At 43.9% G+C, this 27,901-nt stretch overlaps 2 protein-coding genes across 7 annotated transcripts; both read right to left on the reverse strand.

Annotated features, from left to right (window-relative positions):
* Positions 1-298: 298 nt before the first annotated feature.
* Positions 299-1,980, reverse strand: LOC107280013 (inorganic phosphate transporter 1-1-like). The gene has a single exon (XM_026022692.2). The coding sequence runs from the start codon at positions 1,930-1,932 to the stop codon at positions 1,318-1,320; it is 615 nt and encodes a 204-aa protein (XP_025878477.1). The 5' UTR covers positions 1,933-1,980; the 3' UTR covers positions 299-1,317.
* Positions 1,981-20,248: 18,268 nt separating this feature from the next.
* LOC4329954 (cytochrome P450 734A4-like) lies at positions 20,249-27,393 on the reverse strand. Of its 6 annotated transcripts, XM_066307077.1 has the most exons (6): positions 27,195-27,393; positions 27,022-27,106; positions 25,215-26,285; positions 21,112-21,232; positions 20,866-21,030; positions 20,249-20,773 (listed from the first exon to the last, which is right to left on the reverse strand). In XM_066307077.1, exons 5-6 carry the CDS (start codon positions 20,928-20,930, stop codon positions 20,380-20,382), a joined length of 459 nt encoding a protein of 152 aa, XP_066163174.1. In that variant the 5' UTR covers positions 20,931-21,030; positions 21,112-21,232; positions 25,215-26,285; positions 27,022-27,106; positions 27,195-27,393; the 3' UTR covers positions 20,249-20,379. The 6 variants fall into 6 exon arrangements, with proteins under 6 accessions (XP_066163174.1, XP_066163171.1, XP_066163172.1 ...); XM_066307074.1 differs by having other exon boundaries at positions 25,215-27,106; XM_066307075.1 differs by having other exon boundaries at positions 25,215-25,313; positions 27,022-27,393.
* Between the last annotated feature and the right edge of the window lie 508 nt (positions 27,394-27,901).

Here is a 27,901-nt window from a genome sequence, read left to right on the forward strand (position 1 = left end):
CATGCTCGGGTTCCCAGGCCCCAGCCGGGCCTCGTCCTAGTCCTCCCCACTCCCCAGCCCCAGATCCAGGTGCAATAACGAATTAACGACCGAGTCTCACGAGGCCACGACAATCCGCCCCCACACGGTGCTGAAATTCCACTGAAATAGTAGCACTGCTAGCTCTTCTGTGCTGGACTGCTCGTACACTGCACTTCATTCGTCCTAAAAAGAATTAATCTATTATTATAAAATATCACATCCAATACTAGCTAGTTTATTTTTTTTAGACAGAGGAATTACATATCACATAATAGTATTAGATGGAATCACCAATACATAAATGGAATAATCACTAATATACTTTTCTTTGCTCCTACTCTATTAATATTAAGGAAAAAGTACAAATTTCCTTCTCGAACTATCGCGGTCGGCTGAATTTTCCCCCTAAATCTGAAAACCAGACATTACTCACCCCGAACTTTCAGTACCGGACGAATTACCCCCCTCGACCTAATCCAGAGCAGTTTTGTCCTACGTGGCGTACGCGTGGCAACCCAGTCAGCATTTTCATTTTTTAAAACATGGTGGGGCCCACCTGTCATTCTCTTCCATCTCCCTTTCCTCTTCCCCTCTTCCTCTTTCTTTCTCTCTCTCCGTCAGGCGCGCACGGCGGGTCAAGCGCGAGCGCGCGGTTGCAGTCGGCGATGGCGTCGGCTGCCTTCCCGAAGGAACGGAACACCTCGGCACGGCCGACGAGGCAGGCAGTCGCGAACGGGTACGGGAGCCCGCCACGGCACGCGTCGAGCACCTTGGAGAAATGGCGCACGGCCTCGGCGGGGAGGTCCGCGTCCAGCGCCGCCACCGCGGCGGTGCGCCGGCGGAGCGGGAGCTTGACGTGCGCGAGGGGAGCTGCGACACGGACTCCGCCTCGCTTCCCGCCGTCCCTGACGCTGCGCCGGACTTGGAGGCTCTTCGCCTCACCGGCGCGGAGATACCATTGGCCGTCAGGTTGGACGGCAGCGGCCGGGTCTAGAGCAGCGCGGCGGCGTCCTCCATTAATTCAAGGTGGAAGCGGGAGCTTGGCCCAAGTGTCGGCGCAGGTGTTCTTGGAGAAGCCGGCGAGGACGCGGTGCTTGTGCTCGGATATGTCGAAGCTTCAGAGGAAGCGGGAGGCAGCGTCAGAGTGGTCACAGGTAGGCGAGAGCAGGTCGGTGCGGGAGGCGACAGCGAGGTTGCTTGAGCCGGAGGAGCAACAGGAGGAGGAGGAGGAGGAGGTGGAAGAGGAGGGCCACCGCTGCCCTCGCGTGCCGACCGCACGCGCCACCGTGGCTCCTCTTAGCCGTCGCGCGTGTCCCCCGAGCCGCCGCGCGTGTCCCCGCAGTCGTCGCGCGTGTCCTCCGAGCTGCCGCGCGTGTCCCCCGCAGCCGCCGCCGCGTCACCCGCCGCCGCCGCTGCGTGTCGAGGAGGCGATGTCGAGGAGGAATCACGTGCTGGTGGTGGCGAGGAGGTGGAGGCCGTGGCGGCGCAGGAACTGGCGCGAGAAGAGGCCTCAGGTCTCGCCGCCGACGACCACCGTCTCACCGTCTCGGCGTGGCCCACGCTCTCCTCGATCTGGGTGTGCAGCACCTTGGACATGTCGGCCACCGCCTGCTTCGTGTTGCGGGCGATGAGCGCCGTGTACCACGCCGTCTCGGGCATCTTCATCCGCCAGTAGTAGGTGAGCGCCGCCGGGACGGTGCCAAACATGACGATGATGCGCCACACGTAGTCGGCCTGCGGGATGAGGGACGCGGCGTGGTTGTCGGAGTAGGACGACACCGGGTACGCGTGCGGAAACCCCGCCGACACCGCGAGCGCGACGATGGCGTCGAAGAGGATCCCGGACCCTTGCATGGCGAACACGGCGGCGATGAAGGCCCCGCGCGTCCTCTTGTTCGCGTACTCCGACATGATGGTGGCGCTGAGCGGGTAGTCGCCGCCAACGCCGTGCGCGCGGCGCGAGCGGCGAGAGAGAGAAGAGATAGAGGAAGAAAAGAAGAGTATGGCAGGCGGGTCCTCTAATTTTTTATTAAAAAAACGCTGATTGGATTGCCACGTATGCGCCACGTTGGACAAAACCGCTCTGAATTGGTTTGAGGGAGGTAATTCGTCCGGTTTGCATAGTTGGGAGTGAAGAATATCCGGTTTTGTGGTTCAGGGGTAATTCGGACAACCACGATAGTTCGGGGGGGTAATTCGTACTTTTTCCTAATACTAATATATACGAAGCAAGGTTTTTATTCTTCTTTCAAAAAAACATAAGTTTGTATAGCAGCATCTCACATAAAAACAGATTTTCTTTTCTAGGAATATAGTAAACTTTTACATTGTCTTGTTTGGATGAACACACGATCAATATCGAAAGAGCTGATTTGCAAATGGTTGTGCTCGCGTGAGCGGGTTTCGATTTGGATTCAAAAAAATTTATGTAGAATGTTTCTATATCCGTCAAAAGTTTCTAACATTAACTTTCTATGCATAAACTTTTTGAAATAACATCCCACGGTGGGCCATGCATGTGGGTTAATTAGGTCAAACATGTTCATGTATCTAGGTCACATGTGAACACTCACCAATTAGACATCCCCGGTCAATATATTTAGTGACAATGGCACCCAAGTACATTTTTATGTCTTATCTTGAGAAACATAATATAAATGTAGGCGCTCACAACGGGCACAAACTCACTCCTATGAACGTACACATACACATCTTACCCCTATAAACATCTCCGAAAGACTAAGCTGATATATCTTAAGATTGACGAGATCATCACAATCGCTTCGCTGTTGATGGATAGGTTGCTTATCATTGAAAGAACTAGCTGGTGGCCCGTGCAATTGCGCGGCTAGCACCCAAATGAAATCATATTGTCAGGGTTATGGATACCACATACCTAATAGTAGTTGACTAAATCTCGGCAGGATCCACCACATACCATATCTTATACGGAAACTAACCTCGAGGGAGTTCCGGATAAGGAAAGACAACCAGAGTTCTACATGGAAACGACAAGGACTACTCGGATTGTATCCATATTGGTTTCCCTAATTCTACTTGGACAAGGGGACACATATGGGTATAAATACAAGCCCCTTAGGAGGACAGGGAGACACCCACGATGAGAAGATCAACACCCACCAGAAGCCACAACATACAAGCCTATATACGCCAAGACAAGCCGCCGGATATCGACATTAGAGATACGCCTGGATCGACCCTATCCGGTACTTTCAAAGGCCGGCCTTAGGGATCTAGCACTGTCTCTGATTCCATCGGGCGCGAGTTCGAGGAGGAGGGCTACCCTGTTGTCGACTACGAGTCGGACCTTCAGACCGCCATGTCGACAACAGTTAGATAGGCTACCTCAAATATTGTACTGGTGTGATTACCATGAATAAGAGCAATACCGGCTTCGACCAACAGGATGTAGGGTTATTACCTGACAATTCAGGGGCCCGAACCTGTATAAAAATCCCTGTCTCCATCTCTTTTACCTTAGTCTTGCATATATCCTAGCACCGACGATCCCCATACCATGCAAATACCAGAATTGTGACATCAAACGTCGACAGTGGCGCGCCAGGTAGGGGGATTTTGGTGCTTCAGGATTTCGACGAGATGGGTTCAAAAGATGGATTCTCCAACAACAAGCTACTCGATGACTTCGGCTGTGGGGAGGTCTAATCCGACCGGAATATATCCTCCGACGAGATCGGGACCATCGCCGCCGAGAAGGAGACGCCGACCTCCACCCGGTGCAGCTGCTGTCCCAAGTGCGACGCCCATCCAAGGAATGCCAAGCCCGACTTGGTGGCAGATCAATCTGTATTTGCTTCGTTCTTGTGTCCGGTTAGGACTGGAATTAGGCAAACGGAATACGTGCATGCATGACAACCGTGCCGACCAATCAGGACTCAGGAGATATCCATCCACAGGCCTACATGTTGACGTACGTACATATGCCGATCGGTTTCCAAAACCTATTCGGTATATGCACATCAACACATGTCTACACAGCACGACTGCATAATATTCAAACAAATCAACAAAGGTATTTAGTAGATTGATTTTTATAATTGATCTACTAATTCCGTAGATACATCCGGCATGTATCTACAAAGGTACGCAATATTTTATACACAATTTATCGTACCTATATTTCCAATTTATACAGTATTGTCAGATCAATAATTTATTATGTTTATCTAGAGCATGCTTCTTATACAATATCCGTTGTGCGAGTACTTCCGACGATAGGCCAACTATGGTCTAACGCTGGGGGCTCACTCCGTTCTCTTATGTATAAATCATGCTTGTTTACGGTTTACATAATGCCTGATAATTACATCTGCTCGTTATGTCCTGATAATACTAGAAGATCCATGCAGTTTTTTGAATACATACTCGATATTATCTACTATATATCTTGCCTTCTAGAAAATATTTTTCAGGAACAATTGAGCACTCGAGTAGGTTATAGTCGAGTACACTCCATTATCGAGAACATTCTCGACAAATGCGGAGTTATCACACCCAACCTACCAACGAAGATCGACGACCTATCTCATAGCACCGGCCATCGCTGGACTACTCGAGAAAAGGTTGTTAACGGATAATTCCTCGCGAACGTCGTCAGCTTGATCACCCCACATGATTGCGAGCGGACATCCGGATATGCTGTAAGTTGGGTATGTGAGTCATGCTGGCCACATGATATGCATATATAATAAACCAACTTTACCGCCCCTATAGGTGATTAAGAGACTCCTACTCCTGGTTCTCGAACCAGTAAAACATAGTGATCTCTCTTGCCTCACTTTAAGTGGTCGAGTTGCGACTACTGCCTGGTCCTCGACCAGCGACGTGTTTCTCCGGCTACTTCCACTTCAAGTGGTCGAGTTACGACTACTGCCTGGTCCTTGACCAGCGATGTAGCGTTTCTCCCACTACTTCTACTTTAAGTGGTCGAGTTACGACTACTGCCTGGTCCTCGACCAGCGACGTAGCGTTTCTCCGGCTACTTCCACTTCAAGTGGTCGAGTTACGACTACTGCCTGGTCCTCGACCAACGGTGTAGCGATTTCTCCTACTACCTCTACCTCAACAAAGTTGATAGTAGGTACATAATATCGCCAAGTGTTTTACCCAGAGATCCCTTACCACGACGACACCTAGCGTTGAAACCTATCCTATTGTCCCTTTACGCCGTCTTGACAATGCCTCCGAGGAACCTAAAGGATCTTCGGCTGGGGACGCCCAGAGCCGATAAGGCCTTGTCGGATCCTGTAGAGACAAAAGACCATGTAAGATCTGGTAGTGTAAGAGTTCTCGCCGTGCGTATTAACCAATCCGTGTAATCGGAAACTGAGCTTTCCAACTTCACGGCTGGGGGCTAGGATCAGTGCTTATTCAACCAAGGCAGGTCAAGGGTCCAAGAGCCTTATCCTCCGAGAACGATTCTCCGACGACAAGGCTGGGGGCTAGGGAGAGTGTATGACTCTACAAACTGACTGATCGAAGTCGGTAAGAGAGAAGACGCTCATACACAAAACATTGGTCGGTAAATTTAATTCATTTTCAATTTACCATACATATTATAACATGTCACCCTTTGAGCATTCGCTCGGGGGCTATTTCTATTTGATATTCTTTTCTGAGTATTGATTTCAGGAAAATTCTATTCGACATTATCGAAGACTCCATGTCTCTATGGTTCTACACCAAGATCGACTAAGGTGAGTACGACAAATGTCGACAAAGCTCCGTCGCAGACTCTACGCCTTCTCGATCGCTCGAGAACGGTTGCTGGATCTCGACAAGGAATACAGAATGAAGAGATGGTGCACCCACCGAGATAAAATTTCTTGACTTCAATCTAAATTCTCGATTACAGCAAGACGAGAGACTTAGTCGTACGCTCTGTACTTTCTCGGTCGACATCAGAGATTGACTTAGACAAACCCTTTCGGTGCCCGCACGAGGCTGACAAAGGAAGTCCAACGTTATCTCTAAACTCCCCGAGAACGGTCACATGAGCTCGATAACAGTTACTCCAATGTCTGCGCGCAGTTGAGAATATGAATTCGTTCATTTGCATCGAAGTCGGGGGCTACTGTCAGGGTTATGGATACCACATATCTAATAGTAGTTGACTAAATCTCGGCAGGATCCACCACATACCATATCTTATACGGAAACTGACCTCGAGGGAGTTCCGGATAAGGAAAGACAACCAGAGTTCTACATGGAAACGATAAGGAATACTCGGATTGTATCTATATTGGTTTACCTAGTTCTACTTGGACAAGGGGACACCTATGGGTATAAATACAAGCCCCCTAGGAGGACAGGGAGACACCCACGATGAGAAGATCAACACCCACCAGAAGCCACAACATACAAGCCTACATACGCCAAGACAAGCCGCCGGATATCGACATCAGAGATACGCCTGGATCGACCCTATCCGGTACCTTCAGAGGCCGGCCATAGGGATCTAGTACTGTCTCTGATTCCGTCGGGCGCGAGCTCGAGGAGGAGGGCTACCCTGTTGTCGACTACGAGTCGGACCTTCAGACCGCCATGTCGACAACAGTTAGATAGGCTACCCCAAATATTGTACTGGTATAATTATCAAGAATAAGAGCAATACCGGCTTCGGCCAACAGGATGTAAGGTTATTACCTGACAATTCAGGGGCCCGAATCTATATTAAAATCTCTGTCTCCATCTCTTTTACCTTAGTCTCGCATATATCCTAGCACCGACGATCCCCATACCATGCAAATACCAGAATTGTGACATCAAACGTCGACACATATATTTTTCAATATGGTTTTACTTAAAATTTATTAAAAGCTATCTACGGCCTGTGCATTGTCTTTTCTCTTTATTATCATTGGGATTTTAAAAATCGAACATAATTATCGTTCAGGTTCATTTTTTTATTTTCTAGAAGTTCCGCCAAACCATCAGCGGCTTTGCCATTGTACTCCATTATGGCTCGCCTGCTGCCTCCCTTCTTTATTGTCATTGAGATTTTTGAAATCTAACATGATTATCATTGGTTTTTTTTTACTTTTTAGAAGTTCCAAACCTTTAAAAATTGGACATTGTAGGTTTTAGAGTTTATGTCTTGTTGGGTTTCATGTTTTATAATTTTTAGAAGTCCTTTCAAGTGATGCCACTATACGCCTCTACAGCCCATCTGCCACCTACTCTTTATTGTCATTGGGATTCTAAAAATCGAACATAACTATCGTTGGAGTTTATTTTTTATTTTATAGAAGTCCCGCTAACCGTCGGCAGCTCTGCAACTATACTCCTATTCACCCCGCCCGCTGCTTCTCCTTTTTATTGTCGTTGAAATTTTAAAAAATCAAATATGATTATCAATGGGGTTTATTTTTTCACTTTCTAGAAGTCCCCGCAACCGCCTTACCCGTTTGCTTCATGGCCTGCCTGTCGTCCCTCCTTTTAATCGTTATTAGAATTCTATTTGATGTTTTATTAACAGTTTTTATATGTCGTATCAACCACGACCACTCTACTCCTTTATAACCCTGTTACTTAATTTATCTTCGTCATGCGTTTTAGATGGTCTTTTCGAACAATAGTCTTTATTTTTTACCACCATATTTGGTTATTTATAAATTGTATTCCTAATTGAATTTTTTTTCTTTTTTAATTTCAGATTTTTTTTTCAAATTTTTATTAATACCGTATAGTGTTCTTTTAATATTTTTATTTTTTATTTTTGAATTTAAGTTGTTTCAAAATTGTATTCCTACTTGAACTCTCTTTTAGTTTTTCTAATTTTGGATATTGTTTTATTTTTTATTCTGAATTTTAACTAATCTCATATCGGGTTCTTATATATCTCATATCGGGTTCTTATATGTATTCTTCTTTCAATATTGATTATTTGTAATTCCGAATTTTAGTTAATTTTAAATTTTATTCCTACTTGAACTCTTTTTTTCTTTTTGCTAATTTTGGATTTTATTATTATTTTTATTCCGAATATTAACTAATCTCGTATTGGGTTCTTATATGGACTCTTCTTTTAATATTCCTTATTTTTAATTACGAATTTCAATTATTTTTAGATTTTATTTCTAGTTGGACTCTCCTTTTATTTTCTAATTTTGGATTTTATTTTATTTTTATTCCGGATTTTCATTAATCTCGTATTGGGTTTTTATATGGACTCTTATTTCAATATTGCCTATTTTTAATTCCGAATTTCAGCTATTTTTATATTGTATTTCTACTTGGACTCTCCTTTTCTTTTTCTCCGATTAATGTGGGAATTTCTAGCCCCCACAGTGAACGTGGTGCCTCCTTTCAAAGCAGTTTTAATAATATAATAGATAGATAATTAGCTCTAAATGCGAGCACCATGTCAAGTATAGAATCGAATAGACAGGCTCCACCACCAGAAACTCAACCAGTTGAGTTCAGGGTTTACGATTCTGACAGGCCCTTCCGTTTCGAGCTCTGGCGGAATTCGGAATTTCGTGAAATCCGGTGGAAATCCGGTAAATTCCGAACAAATTTCATAAACCAAAACTTGAATACAAATTCCCTGAGTTTACCGATAAGTTCGGTTTTGGCGAAATTCCGATCGAAATCATCAAAAATTCGATCAGTAACTGAGCCTAGTACATGCAATCTAGCACATGTAAGTGTTTTCTTTTTATTATTATTTTTTTTATTCTTTTCTTTCCTGATATAAGTTTGAGTTAATACACACAATACATTATTTTTTAAATTTTTGTTATCCCAATAGGTTCTATGAATATCATAGTATTTATAAGATTTTATTTGATTTTTTTCTTTTTTTATTAATTCTATTTTGAATTTGGATGAAACTCCTCGAACTCTCAGATGGTTTCTACTTTCGAGTCTCGTCGAGCCGTTGAAATTTCACGAAATCGGAATTGTAAACCCAGGTTGAGTTATGCTTACTTTGCATCATGAAAGCATTGTCTCCCCCATCGTCATAGGTAATTTTTTTTTTCAAAAAAACATTTGTGGTTGTTTCTTTTTTCTTAGCTTGCACACTACTCATTCTGGCACTAGCAGCTAGTGTGCACAAGTTTTTTAAAAGAAAAAGGTATAATACATATTATTTTTGGAGAGGATATCCGTACGAAGAACCCAAATTTATGAATCACAAATCGTTAACAATCAATTGCAATAACATCTTTTGTGTTTTTAAACCTTTGTAGGGAAGAACGGATTCGATGGGGGGGGGGGGGGGGGGGCCGGCTACTTTCTACCACAAACTCGATAGCGTGCGCGTACCGTCCGTCCCCCCAACGGCCGGGCCTGCCTACATACCGGACCTAACCAACAAACCAACTGGGCTGGTGCACGCACACGCCCCCACGAACGTACGCACGCACGCACGTGCAGTAATGAGACGCAACAACTTTTGGTTATTGCACCGGCGCACAAGCAAAGTCCGTCGTCGCAGCACCCTACAGCCACCACCAAAAACGAAGTACTACTACTGCTCTCTGCTCGATCTTTCTCTGGAAGGGCGTGGCAGGGTTTTGGATCTATGGACATGGATGTGTCACTACTCGCTGCGGCAACGCGTAGTAGCAGTAGGAGTACTGCGCAAGGGTATGCACATGCGCAGCTCGATAGGCAATACAGCTAGGAATAGTCACCTAGTATTAGTAGCCTTTTGCCGCCCGCGGTGCAAAATCCTCCTTGGTAGCCGCGTCCGTGCATGCATGCGCCTCCCCCGAATCAAATCTCCCAACTCCTCCCGCGTCCGTGCCTTCGCATCGCGTCGCATGCATCTCCATGCGTGCAGCTACCTATAGCTAGCGAAGCACCCGTCCATCCATCCACCAGACCGACCCCCGTGCCGTACGTACGTCGCGAGAGGCTGCGAGCGTGTATAGGTAGAGTACCCGATCTTTCGCTGGCCGCGCCGCGCCGCGCGAGCGCGCGTGTCGTCTTGTCACCTCTTTTGGCCGGCGCGCCGCTGCGGCGATTTCGCCCAGCGCGCGAGAGAATGCATGTGCGCGATCGATCGATCGACGTAACGAGCAATCTCGGCATCTCGCGGGGCGCGGCGCAGCTAGCTAGCTAGCGCTGTACACACGCGCGATCGTGCATGGCCGCGGCTACTAGCTAGCGGCAAGGAAACTGGCGGACTGGCGGTGTGAGTACGGGAGGATCTGCTTCCACGTGCATGCTAGCTGCGAGCATATGGCAAAGGCCATTTGGGTGCCCATGCATGCACGGATACGCATAAAATGGCTATTCGAGCATAGACCATGCATGGTAGGGGGTGGTGGTGCAGGGCATATGCAGATGCGGCAGATGATTAGCGGTACCGGAGTAGCCTTTTTAGCTGGCTGGCCAAGCTCTGTACGAGTACGCACATCGCAGTATACATGCTGATAGATCACAAAGATGAGGCGATGCGCCTCTCGATCAGGTCACAAAGATGGAACTACGTGCCACACGCAGGTCGCACGTGCCTCCCTCCCTCCTTATTACTCCTACACACTTGGTGGCGCATGCATCGCATGAGATTCTCATTAGTACTTTCAGCTACTTTCTGTCTTCCTGCATGCATGCGCGGCGTTGGAATCTCATCTGTCTACCGTACCAGCTGCAACCCTGCAAACTGCAAGCGCCCTAAATTAACCTGCCCTGATCAAAACCAAAGCTATCACAGCAACAGCTATAATGCTGTCGAGATTACTACACCTACTCCGTACGTAGGAGTAGCATTCCAATCCACATTAAAAATGAGTGTTCCATAATGAGGACTTTATATCTTTTTGAGCTCCCAGTTACTATACATGTAAGAATATACTGTACTGTATTTCATGCACTTATTTTCCAATCGTTCACCTAAAACTCTGGCCAGATGAGCCTATATCGGTATATATATCTCGTCTTGAGCACGTACAGTTGGGGCTCTATCAAACCATCCCAGCGTACATATAACGTACGCCAAACAGTTCGGCCATGAGCCCATGATGAACGTACGTGCAGCTGGTACCTGGCTACAAAAAGGGAGCAATTAATTTGTTTCGCCTGGTATGTATGGGACTAGTTTGGATCAGCTGACTGCAACTTAAACAGCTGCAGTGAGCATCATTGGATGCAAATCGGACGGTCTAGAATCTCTAGATTACACACTGCACAGTCCATATATAGCACTGTAGCAAAATACTGCAGTACGGAGTCCTGTTCATATTGTTACTATATATCATTGAATTTGAACCGTTGATATAAAATCGGATGGCCAAAATTATGTGTAGTAGTTACTCCGTAACTCAATTTGAACCGTTGATATAAAATCGGATGGCCAAAATTATGTGTAGTAGTTACTCCGTAACTTGTAGTGGATCTATAAATTTGTACATATGTACAGCACTGTTCATAATCAGCTATACTCTATTGATTTATTGGACTCACAATATATATACCAGTATATGCAGATGGCAGAACTGATGCATGAGAAGTTGTAATTGTAATAAACACATATCACTACTAGAGAAAGGGGCTTTAGTCCCGGTTAGGAACCTCCTATACTCCCGATTATACAACCGGGACCACGAATTCAGGACTAAAGATGCCCATTTTTAATCCTGGGTAAAATAACCGGGAGTAAAAATCCATTTTTAAGTCCCGGTTGGTGTTACTAACCGGGACTAACACCAACTGAGACTAAAAATGGAGCCAGGATAGGTCCGTTTGCTCCTTTATTTTTTTTTCTTTTCTTCATTGTTTTTGATATATTGATTTCACTCTATCCCCCATCCCCGAATCGTGAAATCCCAAATCAACAATCCCCAAATCGTAAAATCCCAAATCGATTGTCACCTCCAAATCCTCAAATCGATCATCTCCAAATACATCACAAAATCTTAAAAAAATTACCTCACAAGTTCTACAAAATTCATCACAAATACATCACATATTCACATCACACACAAATCAAATACATCTTAGATCCGAATCACAAATTCTAAAAAAAATAACAACCCAAATCCGGCAAAGGCACAACCGGCCACTGTGCGCCGGCCGCCGCCTTCAGCCTGCCACAGCCAGCCGCGCTGCCCTCCGTGCTAGCCGCTCGGCCGCCGCCGCCTGCCAGAGAAGTGGGAGCAGGGGGGAGGGGGAGGGGGAAGGAGAAGGAGAGGAAGAGATAGGGCTAGTGAGGAGAGGAGGAGATAGAAACCACACGCGCATGCCTCCTCGATCGGATTCGCGCGCACGCCTCGATCTCCGTATATGCCGATCTTTTTTCCCACTACAAATAGATCTTTATAAAGAAAATATAAGGGTCTGACACTGGCTGCCGTTTTTTGAACCGGGACTAAAAATGATCTTTAGTCCCGGTTGATGTTACCAATCGAGACTAAAGATCAAAAAGTACCCCTGAGCTTTTAAACCGGGACTCAGGTTTTTATTAGAACCAGGACTATTGTGAAATTTGGCCGACCGATCAAAAATAGTTTCTCCAGTAGTACCTTTTCTTGGTGCTAATTAGTGGGGATAAGTACTGTATATCATTACGGATTTAATTTATGGAAGTGAACAATATAGAAGCTTTTTGTGCACTGAGTTCAACTAGTAGTGGAGCTTCACAATATAGTTAACTAGATAAATACCCCGCCGCATTAATGTGGGAAATTAAGTTGTATAGTATGTACAAATAAGATGTAATATGATTATTAAAACTAACAAATTGATACTTGTGAATTTTGAGCCTAAAAATAATGCATGGTGTTATCGGAGAAGAAAGAAGAGATAATTTGAACCATAGATCTATCATACAAAGGCTAAAAATAATTGGGGTAATGTGGCTTAATGAGATAAAAGAGAAATGGCATTAACTATACTTAATGGTATATAAGTATATAGGATTTACAGATCGAATTAATAGATGGGGCCACACATTAATATGAACAAGTTGGTATCCATAGTGCCTCTCCCTCTAAGCTAGCTAATGCATGTTTTGGACATTCAGCATTCAATTGCCGTGTTTAGTACATTTTCAGTGCTACTCCCTCCGTCCCATAATATTATTATAAGGGATTTTGAGTTTTTCTTGCAACGTTTGACCACTCGTTTTATTAAAAAAAATTGAAATTATTATTTATTTTGTTCGTGACTTAGTTTATTATCCACAGTACTTTAAGCTCAACTTTTCGTTTTTTATATTTGCAAAAAAAAATTGAATAAGACGAGTGATCAAACGTTGCAAGCAACAACTCAAAATATATTATATTCTGTTATGGAGGGAGTACATGACTCTCACAACACTATAGGTCCCCGTGCACTGAAGAGGAAGTCTCATGCACCTCTGAAAATTCAACATATTGGCAGGCAGACAATGAGAGAGTTAAGCTTCAACTTGCCATACATATGGCTGGCACTGTGTCTGCATTTCTGTATGTGTGGTGTGTGTGAGTGTGTGAGAGAGAGAGAGAATGAGAGAGAGAGAGAGAGAGAGAGAGTCTGAGACTGTATGAATATGTGTGCGAGAGAGTGTGTAAATGCTAAGCGGTTACAGGGGCATTGAAGAGGGGGCTCAGTGGCTCTCATGATAGCTAGCAGAGGGCAGCGTAGTAGCCAAGGAGGAGGGAAAAGAGATCGACGATCGCAGCAACTCGCATTTACTTGCAGTTTGCAGCTGGAGTAGCTTGCTGTTGGCGCTGTACGTTTGTAACTTTTGTAAACCTAAGTTGCCAAAAAGGTGCAAGTCAAAATGCAGGCAACCCACCCTCACATCTAGTACCCCCTCTCCCCAAACTTGGGGGCCTCCTTTAGTTCTTTCCCATCACCACACTGACATCTACAAGATCACAAAGATCTCTCTCTCCTTTTTCTTTCTCTCTCTCTCGTTGCGTGAGCTTGTAGCAAAGAGATGTGATGCACTAGGTTGGCAGTAGATAGCCAGTACTACCATGCATATATGGATGCATGGCTCTCGATCTCGTAGGAGTACATGTACACATCCCTCCTCCTGATGGGTGACCATCCATATGACTGCAGGGCCTTACAGGGTGCTGTAACGCATCAACCCCCTGAACCTGAAGAGTCACAAGTCACAGCAGCAGCAAGCAGCAACAATTCTTTCCTTTTCTCCGCAGTAGTTTTACTACAGTACTACCCTTTATTCCTTTTTCTTTCACACGCATCAAGGGCACACACATGCAATGCAAGTACATTTTTCTCATCTGATAAAATGGGACAAAAATAAAGGTTTGCCTCATTTCATTGATAGAGAAGATAGAACAGCTACACAAACACAACAAAGAAGGGATAATTAAACACCAAATCATGCATGCTGAGGCTGGTCTGAAACTTTGGTCGTCAACACTGTCGATCTGCACCGTGGCACGTACGTCGATCGATCTCTCCATCATATCACATGCAAGCACGTATACACATTACTGTACTTGCTACTATACCATATAGTACAACGACATCAGCCATCGATTGATCACCTGCATCCGTCACTGTTATGAACTTATAATGAGTGCTGTTTGCGCGCACATACGATGATAAAACCGTTCGTGCATCCGTAGAGTATATGCCACTGTGTACTACAGAGAGATTGACTGTTCGCGTATGCAGGAGTAGGATCCAACATATGTGTGTTCATGCATGAGCATTCGATCTAATTAAGCTATGACTGTGTTTATATATATCTAAAGTTTGGATCCAAACTTCAGTTATTTTCCATCACATCAACCTGTCATACACACACAACTTTTCAGTCACATCATCTTTAATTTCAACCAAAATCTAAACTTTGCGCTGAACTAAACACAACCTATATGGCCATGGCTAGAAACCAACCAAATTAAGCGCGGTCCCCAGCTAAGCTGGATCGAGTTCCATGTTGGGAGCAACCGTCTCGCCAACCAACTGCGCGTGTGCGGTTTCGATTGCATGTATGGCAACACCGTCCGGCTGGGCTTCGAGCTAGCTCATAGAACAGGATTACAGGAGTAGCGAATTACTGATGTCTCAACAGTCAACATGTCTTCCCGAGCTACTACACGAATGGAATTAGGCCCCATTTAAGTTCACTAAAAATATATATGAACATTTAGTACGTATACAGTGAAAAAAAAAGTCATTAGTGCATGATTGATTGAGTTTTAATTATTTTAAACTTGAAAAATGAATTTATTTGTTATTATAAAGTAACTTCTATGTATAAAGTTTTCGCACGAAATATACCGTTAAAAAGTTTGAATAACATGTTAATGGAGACCGAGGCAAACCTGGTTCTTAATAAAAAAATTAGAGCTTTAATTAGTTCGTAGAACTGACCAAAAGCTACTTTTTTTTTTCGCGGGGAGACCAAAAGCTACTTACGTCCTCTAATGAATGAGTCATTAAAAAAAATCGAAGGGTGTACCCAATCCCATCTGTCCATATTCGTAGTTAGGATTAAACTTTTTTTTGGACGGAGGGAATACTCAATTAGGGTGTGTTTAGTTTACGCTAAAATTGTATGTTTGGTTGAAATTAGAAAGATGTGACGGAAAAGTTGGAAATTTGTATGTGTAGGAAAGTTTTGGGCCATGTTTGGTTGCAAAAATTTTCTTCAAACTTCTAACTTTTCCATCACATCCAAACTTTCCTACACATATAAATTTTTCAACTTTTCCGTCACATCGATCCAATTTTAACCAAATTTTCAATTTTAACGTGAACTAAACACACCCTTGATGTGATAGAAAAGTTAAAAGTTTGAAGAAAAAGTTTGGAACTAAACTCGGCTTTATTGGGAAAAAAAACGGAGATAGTAATGTATTTTGTTTTGAAAACAAGAACACTGGATGCATGGTTGTTGCAGACATGCTAGCTGCAGTCAATGAGAAGTTGAAAACAATGCAGGGAACGGAAGAGAGGAGGAGCATGCAGCAGCTGCTACAGCAGGGGGCCTCAAAATTGAAAACGTTTGCCGGCCGGCGCGCGCCATGGCATTCTGTCTCTCCCATAAAACTCGAACAGTGCCAGTACACAGTCGATCAGTCGTCGCGGCGCGCGCTTAGCTTAGCTGTATTCCTCTCCGCGGCCGGCCGGCCGATCGGTCGATCGACGCATGCAGCGCCGCGGCGCGAGCGGCGAGAGAGAGAGAGAGAGCGCGCAGCTAGCGGCGCGGTTTTGAAAGAGCGGGTTTGTTGCCGGAGCTCATAAATGGGCACTGCTTCATCGCATCAGGCCTTTCTGTTCCACCTTTATGCTACCACATCAAGTCCCATGTGGAAAAGGACCACAGCTGCTAGCTATAGCTGCATCGCCAGCCAATGCAACATGGCATGCATTCATGCATGCGTATCAGCATATGCAATTGATGTTTCGTTCCTTCTAGCTAGCTTAGGTGAAAGGACGACCAAATGCTCGTAAAGCCATTCTGTTCCATCCTTCCTCTCTCTCTCTCTCTCTCTCTCTCTCTCTAAAAAAGTCTGCTACTAGCTCTTAGTACTACAGTAAACATCCCTAGTTACAAAATTTGCTAGCTAATAATTAACATTTGAGACCAAGGAATTAATGAGTACTATACCAATTTGCTGTTTGCCATATTATATGAAAGCTAGGCCGCTCGATCGCCAATGATAAAGGGAGAGAACAAATGCTTTTCAAGTTTTTTTTCCCTGACATGAAATTTGGTTGCTGGATGTTGCTAGCATTATTTAATTTGTGCGCCTGCTTCCTCCGTTTTGCCTCCCGACCCGTTTATTGTGACCCTCGGGCACTGCCCATTGTCGCGCTATATAAAGACAGCACCACCCTTCTTCACCACACTTCTCAGCTCTCACCACTCGCTACCCCCCTTTTCTTCTTCTTCCTCTAGCCACCACCATGCGTGACGACTCAAGCGGCAGCATCGTCCACCATTGCTGCTGCTTCCTCCATGGCCGCGCAAGCTTCCGGCCATCAGCTGGTTCTTCCTCGCTTGCCTCCTTGGGGCGCCATTGGATCAGGAAGAGGAGGCTGAAGACTTGCAGCAAGCGGTGCGCCCTTATGTGATGGCCCTATCCCCACCGAGCTTTTCTTCCACCGCCCCTCCTCTCGTTCTATTCTCGGATGCTTCTTGCATTAGAGGCATTCTTTTCGTTTCGATGAATGATAGTTAAGCGGTGTCTTCTTGACCTTGCAAGACTTTTCATCGAAAAACACTCTTCTTCACTTTTCTCGTAATATCCTTGCCAACATTTCTCGTCCTCTCGCGTCTATCACTCCTCCCATCTTCTTTGTCCCCGTCTATCCCTCTTGAGCTTGTGACTTGTGTGCTAAGGTACTTTAGATGTACTACTTTTGTTATTATAGATGGCTATGTAGTGAGTTGGTCTATGTTTCTGATATATCTTTTGAGTTATGAATCAATTAGTTGTATGGTCGTCACTCGTCAGTAGTTCCTTGCGTGGTGATTGATCTCTCTCTATATATATATGCTCCTTGTTTTATTGATCCTAACTAACAGGGAAAGAAGATATGCCATGCTAGTAAGCAAAGGGCAACGCTTGTGGTGTTTAATACCTTGTGCTTGTGATATGTCCTCTCTCTCTCTCTCTCTCTCTCTCTCTCTCTCTCTCTCTCTCTCTCTCTCTCTCTTTAACCCTTGTTCCTGTGTATTCACAGTGTGTACATCAGTACATGTTGGTGTTTCTGATTCTCTCTTTATTTTTTGTTGATGCCGTCACGCGCTTGGACAGTTGGACGTGCAAAATCTCTTGCTATATATATTATGCTGTGTGTTGTTTCGTCCGTGAGACTGTGAGAGTGATGTTAATTTGTTCTCCGGATCCTCTCTGATCTGTTCGCATTTGCTGCGTCGAAAATGCGAGACGGACCATGCATGAACCGCGAACACAGCCGTCGTTTCAACACACAAAAAAAATGAACGAATTTTCACTGGTCGCGCTGGCTCTGCAGTCTGCACGGACACTATTTACGTGCACTGAAACATCCAGGACCCTCCATCGAGTATATATGCACGTACACGTACGTGGGTGTGGTCCTACGATCGAACTGCATACATCTACCGGTCGTATATATATACGGTAGATGCGGGGTAGTAGCGTTATATTACCGCGTCTGCCCACACAAATTAACATATACCGGCCCGACACCGATCGCGAATTAACCCCGCATTCAAATCCCCGCGCGTCGTACCACGCTACGTACGTGCGATTTCATCGCGGATGCGCAGGCGCGCGGGCGCCGCGCGACACCCACAACTGAACGCAGAACGCACGTACGTACGCGCGCGACACGGCGCCAGCAGCAGCCATCCCTTCCCGGGCGCGCCGCCGGCTGATCGATCGGTGGCGCGCGGCAGGCCGGGGGCGATCGGATCCATCCGAAACGCTCTCGCGCGGCTCGCCGCGCGCCCGGCCCTCCTGCTCCCTGCCCGGCCGACACACCGTACGTGCGCGCGACACAGATCGATCGATCGATCGATCCTGCGTATAGCTAAGCTGACCAATATCGATTATCGTCGCGCCGCGGCGCGCGCGCGCGGCGACGAGCCGACGACGTCATCACCAGTCCGGCCGTACGCCTCGCGGCCACTTGCATATCGATAGCTCGATCGATGATCAACAGGGGCCGATCTGTCGTGGGGATGCCCGGGGTGCTCGAGCCCCCACTACCCGTGATGGCGGGATCATGGGACTGGGCTCTTTTAAAATTTTCGAGGGCTTGTAGCTTTATATAGTTTATTCAGATCACCGTTACTATTTTGCTTAGGTTCGATATATTCTGGTGGTCAAGCGTCTTTATATAGTTTGTTCAGTTCTCTTGCTCTTTTTTTTCTTGGATTCGATTCTGGCGATCGAGCGCATTTATATAGTTTGTTCAGTTCTCTTACTACTTTTTCTTGGGTTGGATTCGATTCTCGCAATCGAGCGTCTTCATTATACAGTTTGTTCAGTCCTCTTCTACTATTTCTTCTTGGATCCGCTCCCATATGATAGATCGTCCGATACGCTGCCATGGCCCCCCGGGCGGCATGCATGCGCGCGCGGCGACGGCACGCACATGGTGACAAGCTTAGTCGTCGACGCGCGGCGCGCCACTTGCCACTCGAGAGGGCCCGTTGTCTGTGTGTGGCCGGTGCGTTTAGGTTAGCAACGCACTATAACAGTAGGATTGACGATTGTTGACAAGCTAGCTAGCCGGCCTGCATGCATGCACCATCGCTGCGGCATATGCATGAGATGAAAAAGAGAGAAACCGGGGGATGTCACCCTGCTACAGCCTACAGCGTTTGCACCGGACGGACGGCCCGACGGCTAGCTAGCAACGAAAGATTCGGTATCCTACAGTTCCCTCCAGCGATAGATCATAGATGAACAGGGTATCTCATCTCATCGCATTGGATTTCGAACAATTGGGGTACTCCCTCCGTCCTATAATAGGTGACGTTTTTGACTTTTTATTTGTAACGTTTGACCATTCGTTTTATTTGAAAAATTAGTGTAAATATAAAAAAAGATAAGTCATATATAAAGTACTTTTGATAATAAAGCAAATGATAAACAAAATAAATAATAATTCTAAAATTTTTTGAATAAGACGAATGATCAAACATTGACAAACAAAAATTCAAAAAGACAAGTTATATGGGACGGAGGTAGTACGTAGCATATGCCGACAAATAAATGCACCTGCTTGAGAATGCCTTGGTCAACATATAGGGTTTCTGTAAAGTGCCTTCTACTGCTCCAGTGCTCCTTGCTCTTCCGCACGAGGATAATCATTCTCAAAATAAATTGAGGTCCTTCTCATTCTAAACTTTACATCATGTCACATCAATCGTTTGAACACCTATATATAATATTAAATTAAAGCTAAAAAATTAACTAATTGTAAAGATTGCGACTAATTTGCGAACCGAATCTTTTAAATCTAATTGCTTTATGATTTGACAATGTTGCGCTAGTAAACATTTGCTAATGATGTATTAATTAGGCTTAATATATTTATCTTGTGGTTTACTGACGGATTATGTAATTAGTTTTCTTATTAGTGCCCAAACACCCCATGCGATATGCTATATAATATTCGATGTGACACGCCAAAACTTTACACCCCTAGATCTAGATAACCCCTAAGTTATGGCAAATTTTGCTACAAGACATCGCGACTTTGCGGTTTTAGCCACGGACACCGCACGAAGTCACTTTTGGGGGAAGACACTCTTAAAATGTGGTTATTTGCCGATGGACACCGCATACATTAAAATATTAATTTTTGGGTCAATAGGAGAGATGAACACTGTAAAAGGTCTAAAATACCCCTGGGCCCACTTGTCATATTCTTTCTCCCTCAACAAACTCCCTCTCACACTCTAGCCAAAGCGCCACCTTCGCTGCGAAGGCGACGAGGAGTAACGCGTGCGGGGATGGCCGCCGCGTTGCCCGAGCGGAGGCCGCGGCGAGGAGGAACGCGTGCAGGGACGCCGCAGCGACACCTGCTGTGTCGCCCGAGCGGACGGAAACCCCCCACTGCTCCGCCTTGGAGAGAGCCACGGGTGCGGTCCTGCCAGTCTGGGTGCACGGCGAGCAGCACAATGGCCCGGGTGTTGAAGCCGTTGTCCTGCTTGTCTTTGAGCTCAGTGGTGGTCTCGTCTTCCTCGCCGCTGTCGCCGCCACTGCGTCGGCCGATGAGCCGGACCAGGCCGCGCTTGATCTCCCTGTCCATGCCCCATGACATCCTGTTCTTGGTTGGCAGGAACCTGTTCGATTGAATTCCGGCGCCAACCACGAGCTCAATTTCGGCGAGAATGGCTAATCGTTTGGAAGTTTTTGGGTTGTTCGTGGAGTTTACCTATATCCCGGGATGAGCACCTTGCGGAAGGCCTCGGAGGCGAACGCCATGAGGCGGGCCTGCATGCGGAACACGACGCGGCTGGAGTAGTAGCAGCGGCCGTACGTGGCGTGCGTGATGGCCTCCTCCGCCGTCGGCGCCACGGCCGTTCCCTGTTGCTACTGTCTGAGAAAGAGGAATAGCAGATCTGACATGTGGGCCCAAGGGCACTTTTGACATTTCACGCGATTTCTCTCTCCTCCTCACCTGAAAATTATTATTTTAATGGGTGCGGTGTCCACCAGCAAATATCCAACTTTTGAGAATGTCTTTCCCAAAAGTCACTTCGTGCGGTGTCCGTGGGCTAAAACCGCAAAGTCGTGATGTCCTGTAGCAAAATTTGCCGTAAGTTATCTATCCATACATGAATTGATCGAGAAGATAAATTAAAGCTAACACATGACCACCGCCCAAAAACATACTTTCTCCATTCTAAAATAGTTATCTTTCTAACATTCAAGATTTATTTTAAAATACTTCTTATCCAATCATCTTCCATTCAAATTTCTCACTATTATACCTCTAACTACCACACCACTTCTAATAACCATATACTGTATTATCATTTAATGAGGGAGACTATGTTATTTTTTCTTAAACTTTAATACATGCTAAACTGCCTAAAATGACAAGTATTTCAAGATAGAGAAAGTAGCATATTGGTTTGTACATCAAATATGAATCAACACATGAGTTGTAACATTTGAGATTATTCAGATTATGGTGCTCTACACCATCTTGAAATGTGAAATCAAAATCCAAAGTATGTTTAAAGAAACTAATGATAAATTTTCTGTGAGTTGTAACATTTGTCCTTAAAACTTCTACTCCTTCATTTTTACGTGCATGCTTCTCAAACTGCTAAATAGTAAGTTTTATACAAAATTTTCTAAAATGGGTAAAAGGAAAAAAAATAGTGGAGATTTTAATATATGTGTCCAATATATAATGTCTATGCCATGTGATCAAACTCATCCAATTTATCCAATTTATATGCAAATTAGATAAAAACCACTATGCAAAACCATCTTAATTAGGAGGTTATATAAATGGTACAATATTGTAAAATTTAGGGGGTTGAATGTCCGGTTTCAAAGTCCAAAGTGCTAAATAAACTTTCATCTAAAATGTAGGGTGTATTTGGACTTTTTCAAAATCATATTAATCCATTTTTAAGTTTTTAGCTAACACTTAATTAATTATGTGCTAATCTATCGTTTCGTTTTAAGTGCTGAGAAGGAAGAGTTCCCAACGTCCCCCTCAAAGGAAAACAACCTTAATATTCCCTATTGATTTGCCAGGTGTTTCTCAATCAGCAACGTCTTAATTTGAAGTTGTAATTTAAATGTAAGCAGATAATTAAGTTTCAGATATACTCCATACTAGTTGACAAGGCTCTTTAGTTTAACAGGATATAACACTTTGGTAGCTGACATTGCTCATATGTTATCGTGGAAGGGAAAATATTTTCCATACTGTTGACTACACAAACTAAAAGATTGTGCATATATGCACCAAAAGATAGATAGATATCTTCACCTATAACTACGAGACATTTGTATAAATTCATAACTCTCAGCTCATTGAATTGGAGAACAGCATGAAGTGATTATTAATTACAAACACCATATATAGGCCTGGTTTAGTTCCCACTTTTTCTTCAAACTTTCAACTTTTCCATCACATCAAAACTTTCTTACTCACACAAACTTCCAACTTTTCTGTCACATCGTTTTAATTTCAACCAAACTTCTAATTTTGACGTGAACTAAACACACCCATAGAAATCTGCTATATCTAAACACTATATATAGATGGTTCTGGCCATCTCGTGTTCAAAATCATAGAACACCCAAGAAGTGCGCACGGTAAATCAATGAAGCCGCTGTATGTTTGTTACCGTGTGTGTTTTTTGCATGTTACCAGGTGTTTCTGGCACACGGGAGCCTTCTCATCCCTAGTCGTGAATCCGTAAACTTTCTATATATATTGGAGACGTACGACTCTTTCTTTCAAGAAAATCTATACTTACAGCAAGCAAGAAGCTCGTTTTCAAAACTCACCATGATGAATACAATGGTGCACTACTACATTCATACTCACTCCGTCCCAAAAAAAAACAAACCCTGGTTTCCGTGTCTAACGTTTGAACGTTCGTCTTATTTGAAAAAATTATAAAAAAAATTAAAAAGATAAGTCACGCATAAAGTATTAATCATGTTTTATCATCTAACAACAATGAAAATACTAATTATAAAATTTTTTTATATAAAACGGACAGTCAAACTTTGGCACGGAAACTCAGAGTTTGCCTTTTTTGGGACGGAGAGAGTAGACAATACGTAATCATTGTCCTACAATTCCCAACAATTACAGTACAGTGCTTCTTGATGACATAAAGGGTTATAGTACAGGATGAAACAGTTGCACGCTTGAAATAATGCAAATGCAATTCAGCAATATGCGAATAAAGTGAGGTCCAAAGAAAACCACATGTGAAGTAACTGTAGCCAATTATTAGGCCAACATAAAGGAAAGCATCACTAACAGTTTTGCAGCGACTCTATGAAGAACACAGGACAAAAGCATCGACGCACTAAATCCAGAATGGAACAGTGTAGCTTGATCAACGAGTTGATTATGCAGGGAGGGTAAGGTTTACAGCGGTCCGGGAAAGGGACACGTCCTTTTCTACCTTTATTCATCCCATTCCTCGACCTCCTCCAGTAAACAGTCAAATTCTTTACAAACCAAATTGAAAGTTCAGAGATATTGCTTCCAGTTTTAATAACACAGTCAGAAGCACACCAGATCAACAAAACATGATTTTCTCAGGCTAGACTGTTATATGTTTTTTTAAGTGAAAACAGGTCATGTCAAAAATTTCAGTGTTCATGCTGGAAAGTGAAACACTTGGTCAAAGTTAATACAATTTCCTGAGCATGTTCGAATCTTTTCCAATATTTATCATGTCAACATTGTTTAAATGAGTTTCTATAAATGGACACAAACAAACGTTTCACCATTACCTCGTATTAGCTTCTGGAATAAAAGCAAAAAGATTCATTACTAGCCTTCAAACATTTTCTTTTTCTCCCATCATCAAACCGCTGTTTGATTACCAATTAATTGCAGACTGCTCAGCAGCAAAGTTGTTAACTTGATTTTCCTCTATGTGTTAACTGTTATCGGCATGGATGATGCCCAGCAATTTTTTCTTTTGGGGTGAACTCAATAATGCATTGGAGGATAAAAAAGGTCGCGAGTACTAGTGAATCAACTGCAATCAAGAAATCTGGAGGACGGATGTGTGGCATCTTGGTTTATTCAAATGATCAAATCGTAATATTCTAGGAGAATGACATTACATTACATAGTTTTAATGTGCATGGGGAAGAAAATAAAAGGACAGGAATGCGTAGGTCAATAATAAAGGAAGAGAGGGTAAATGTGTACACTGTAAGTGCCTATATTAGATGTGCATGCTCAAGCCACTATTCGCATGTGCAAGTACATACCCGCACATTGACTATTAAAGGTGCAAAGACACAGTCACCGAGGAGAATATTTTCAAGGAGATAAAAATAGCTGACGATGATAAACTAATTGCAGAAAACTGTCCGGGCCAGGTCAATGAATGCTGATTGCAGAAAACTAATGGCTGGTTTGGTTTGAGGACCTGCTAAAATTTTTAGTAGTGCAAAGCCCAATGCTTGGGCAAGTTTGGGACTACCAAATTTTTGGTAGAGGAAAGTTGAGAAGAGTAGAATTGATTTGATGCCAAAATGTGACTATGAGAGACAACTATGTGAACAAAACCCCAACGTTTTGGTAGTGCAGTACTTGATTTATTTTTTTTTAAAACTAAACAGTACTTGATTTGTTACCCTACCAAATTTTGGTAGGGCAAAATTTGGTATGGTAGCAAACCAAAGTAGCCCTAAGCCACCGGACACCAGCAAACTATTCATCCAGTGAGGTTTAATCAACAAAGAGTTTTGAGAAGACACTAATACATCCGCTCTTAAGCATCACACTAACTGAATAACATGAAGATCAACAGAAGGAAACACCATTATTTTTTAACAAATTTCTGATATCAAGTCATGTGTTAATTGGTAAGTGGAAACAACTATGCTTGTTAGTTTTACATGGCCTTATCATTGGTATTGTGTACCCAAGTCGATATCTGACATGTTTTGCATTCAGAAATAATGCATGTGAAAAAAAAGAGATTATCCTGATACTAGCTGAATAAGTTGTCGTTTGCCACAACAGTTTAAAATGGCAAGTGGTAGCAGTGTACTCACCCATTCTCCATGGTAAAGTGATCTGTAGTACTTCACAAATTTCTCAGAGGCACCAGTGTATCGTCCCCTTTGGCACTCAAAACACTTGAAGCCAACAAACTTCATTATAGAAAAGAAAGTAAGGACATATATTATTTTCAAATAAAAAAAGTTGAAGTACGAAACACAGAGAAACTGCTAAGGCCTCACTGTGGCAAACTATACATGTGGTACTCAATATAGCCAGTAAAACAGTGCCTGGTTTTAGTTTGTTGTCAGAAAGCAGAGGTCAGCAGGTGCTGTTTTCAGTTAAATCTGAAGATTTTAAAAAAGAAGGAACTTATTAGCAATATTGAGAATAGATAATACAACAGAATAAGATGTTGTATGAATGAGAACATGGTCATGAAGGGTGATGTAAAAAGTGGGGGAAATGAAATGAAGTGTTTATATGTGCCAGTAAAGTTTCAGAAAGAGTAAATGGGTCATCAATGGAATGTATTAGGATTGGTTTGTTTAATTAAGCACACTTGGATACCAGATTCCTGTTCATTAAAAAGACATAGGCCCAATGTATTAGGATAGGCCTATCAAATTAACCACACTAAAAAATAGACACCAGATTTCAATTCACTAATCAATTTATCATAGGTAAATTTATTTTTCCACTGGTGTGAATTAGGAAAGACATGCAGTGGTAAATATTGAAGTGCACTGTAGGCAGTAATCATGATGACACTAAACTGCCATAACCAGAAATTACCTGCAACCGGAAACATTGAGAAGAACAAACTGAACTGATAAGCAAGACATAGGCCCTGTTTGGGGGAGCTTCTCCCAGCTGCAGCTTTTCCCAAAAGCTACTTCTGTTAGAAGCTGCCCCAAACAGTCCACAGCTTCTGAGAATCTGTAGTTACAGGGCCTATGTCTTGCTTATCAGTTACAGCTTCTGAGAATCTGTAGTTACAGATTCTGAAAAATGAACTAAGATGCCAGAAGCTGGAGAAGCTGGGTTTCAGAGCTTTTCCAGATTCTCAGAAGCTGGCTACCAAACAGCTGCTTCTCAGAATCTAAAGCTCCCCCAAACAGGCCCTAAGAAACGCAATTCAGTCTGAAATGTTAAAACAGATAGAGAACAAAGCATAGAGCATTTGCAATTTCATTTCGAAATACTTCAAAAGCTTCAGACTACTCTTAAATAATAAACTGCCATGACATATAATGCGAATCAGAATAATCAACTTAGTGAAGGAATTATCATTGTTCTATTATGTCAATACCAAAAGAGAACTATTACCAACTAGTGAAAATTTCTAAAGAACTGAAAGAATACCTATAAGGCTATATAACATGTGAAACTTTCAGCTAGTAAGCTGAGCTTGCAAAACAAACTTTAACACTTTAAACTGAGCATTCAAACTATTAAATATCCCTATTTCAACTTAGGAAGCAGAATATTCACTAATTTAGCCAACCGATGGATTTCCGTATCTAAAAATAGCTTCTAGCACAAACTTCAAAACTTTCAACTTGAATATTCCAATTTTCAACTGAAACCTTCCAACTTAGACCCATTCATAGAGAGATTACACTATAGTTAATAAACTAGATCAGAAGCTTCACTGCCATATCAATCTAAATAGATTATTGCTTCTTCCTTGCACCCAACGACATGGAATTTTACTATAGCTTTTCCCTGACAAGATTTGTGCGCAGGCACTTGAGTGTAAAATGAGAGAGGCGCAAAATTCCCAGCCTCCCAGGGGGCAATGATGCAACCACAGGATGAGGCAATCCAATTTCCTAGTACTAAATTTAACCTACTTACCGCCGCAGATCGATAAACCGCACACGACCACACCCTCCTGCAATAATCATCCCCCTCTTCGCAGCCTCCGCGTCGCTGATGACCCCTGACAACGCAGGACCAAGACTTCCAGAATGATCCCCCCGGTTCTCGGATTTAGTTAGGGGCAACAATGGCGGCGAGCCGGCGGGTACCAAATGGGATGGAGCGGGCGGTGTGGGACTCCACAGATGGAACGGAAGCTTCTGGAAAGGATCGCGTACGCACCTCGGCCATCATCTCCGGGGAGGCGGGGCGCCCGGTTACCCGCCGGCGTCGCGCGGCGCAACGGCGGGACGCCGAGGAGGCGGCCGCGGCCGCGGCGGTGCTTGGTGGGCGAAACTGGCGTGGGCCGCGGCCAGCCTCCATGGCTTTAGGCCTATGGGGGTTGGATTCTTGTAGCTGATGGGCTTACAGACCAGAAGAGCCCATTGGGTATAGCCCAATAAGCCCAGAAGGAGCGATGGTCCATCCCGCTATGTTGGTGGGCTTTTTTCTTGGATACGTGTGTTGGTGGGCTTGATATGCCATTGGACTTGTTAGGCGGAATAAGTTCACTTTATGCTCCTCATCTGAATGTCGAGTTTAAATCACATTCTTTAACCGCAATATCATAAATCTTGACCACCCAACTTACAAAACCGGGTTGAATTAGTTCCTTCAGAGGTATAGATGGATGGTTTTGATGATGTGGTAGTGAAAGGGTCAATTAGGCCTAGAGGGGGGGGGGGGTGAATAGGATAATTTAAAACTTTATGCGGAAGCTAAAACTGAGTTAGGGTCGGAAAGTCTGATCCACAGTCAGACTATCCGAAAATATCAGATAGTCTGATGTTGGATCAGACTGTCTGATCCACTAAAA

Source organism: Oryza sativa, chromosome 2 (assembly GCF_034140825.1).
Source record: "Oryza sativa Japonica Group chromosome 2, ASM3414082v1".
NCBI classification, from domain to species: Eukaryota; Viridiplantae; Streptophyta; class Magnoliopsida; order Poales; family Poaceae; genus Oryza; species Oryza sativa.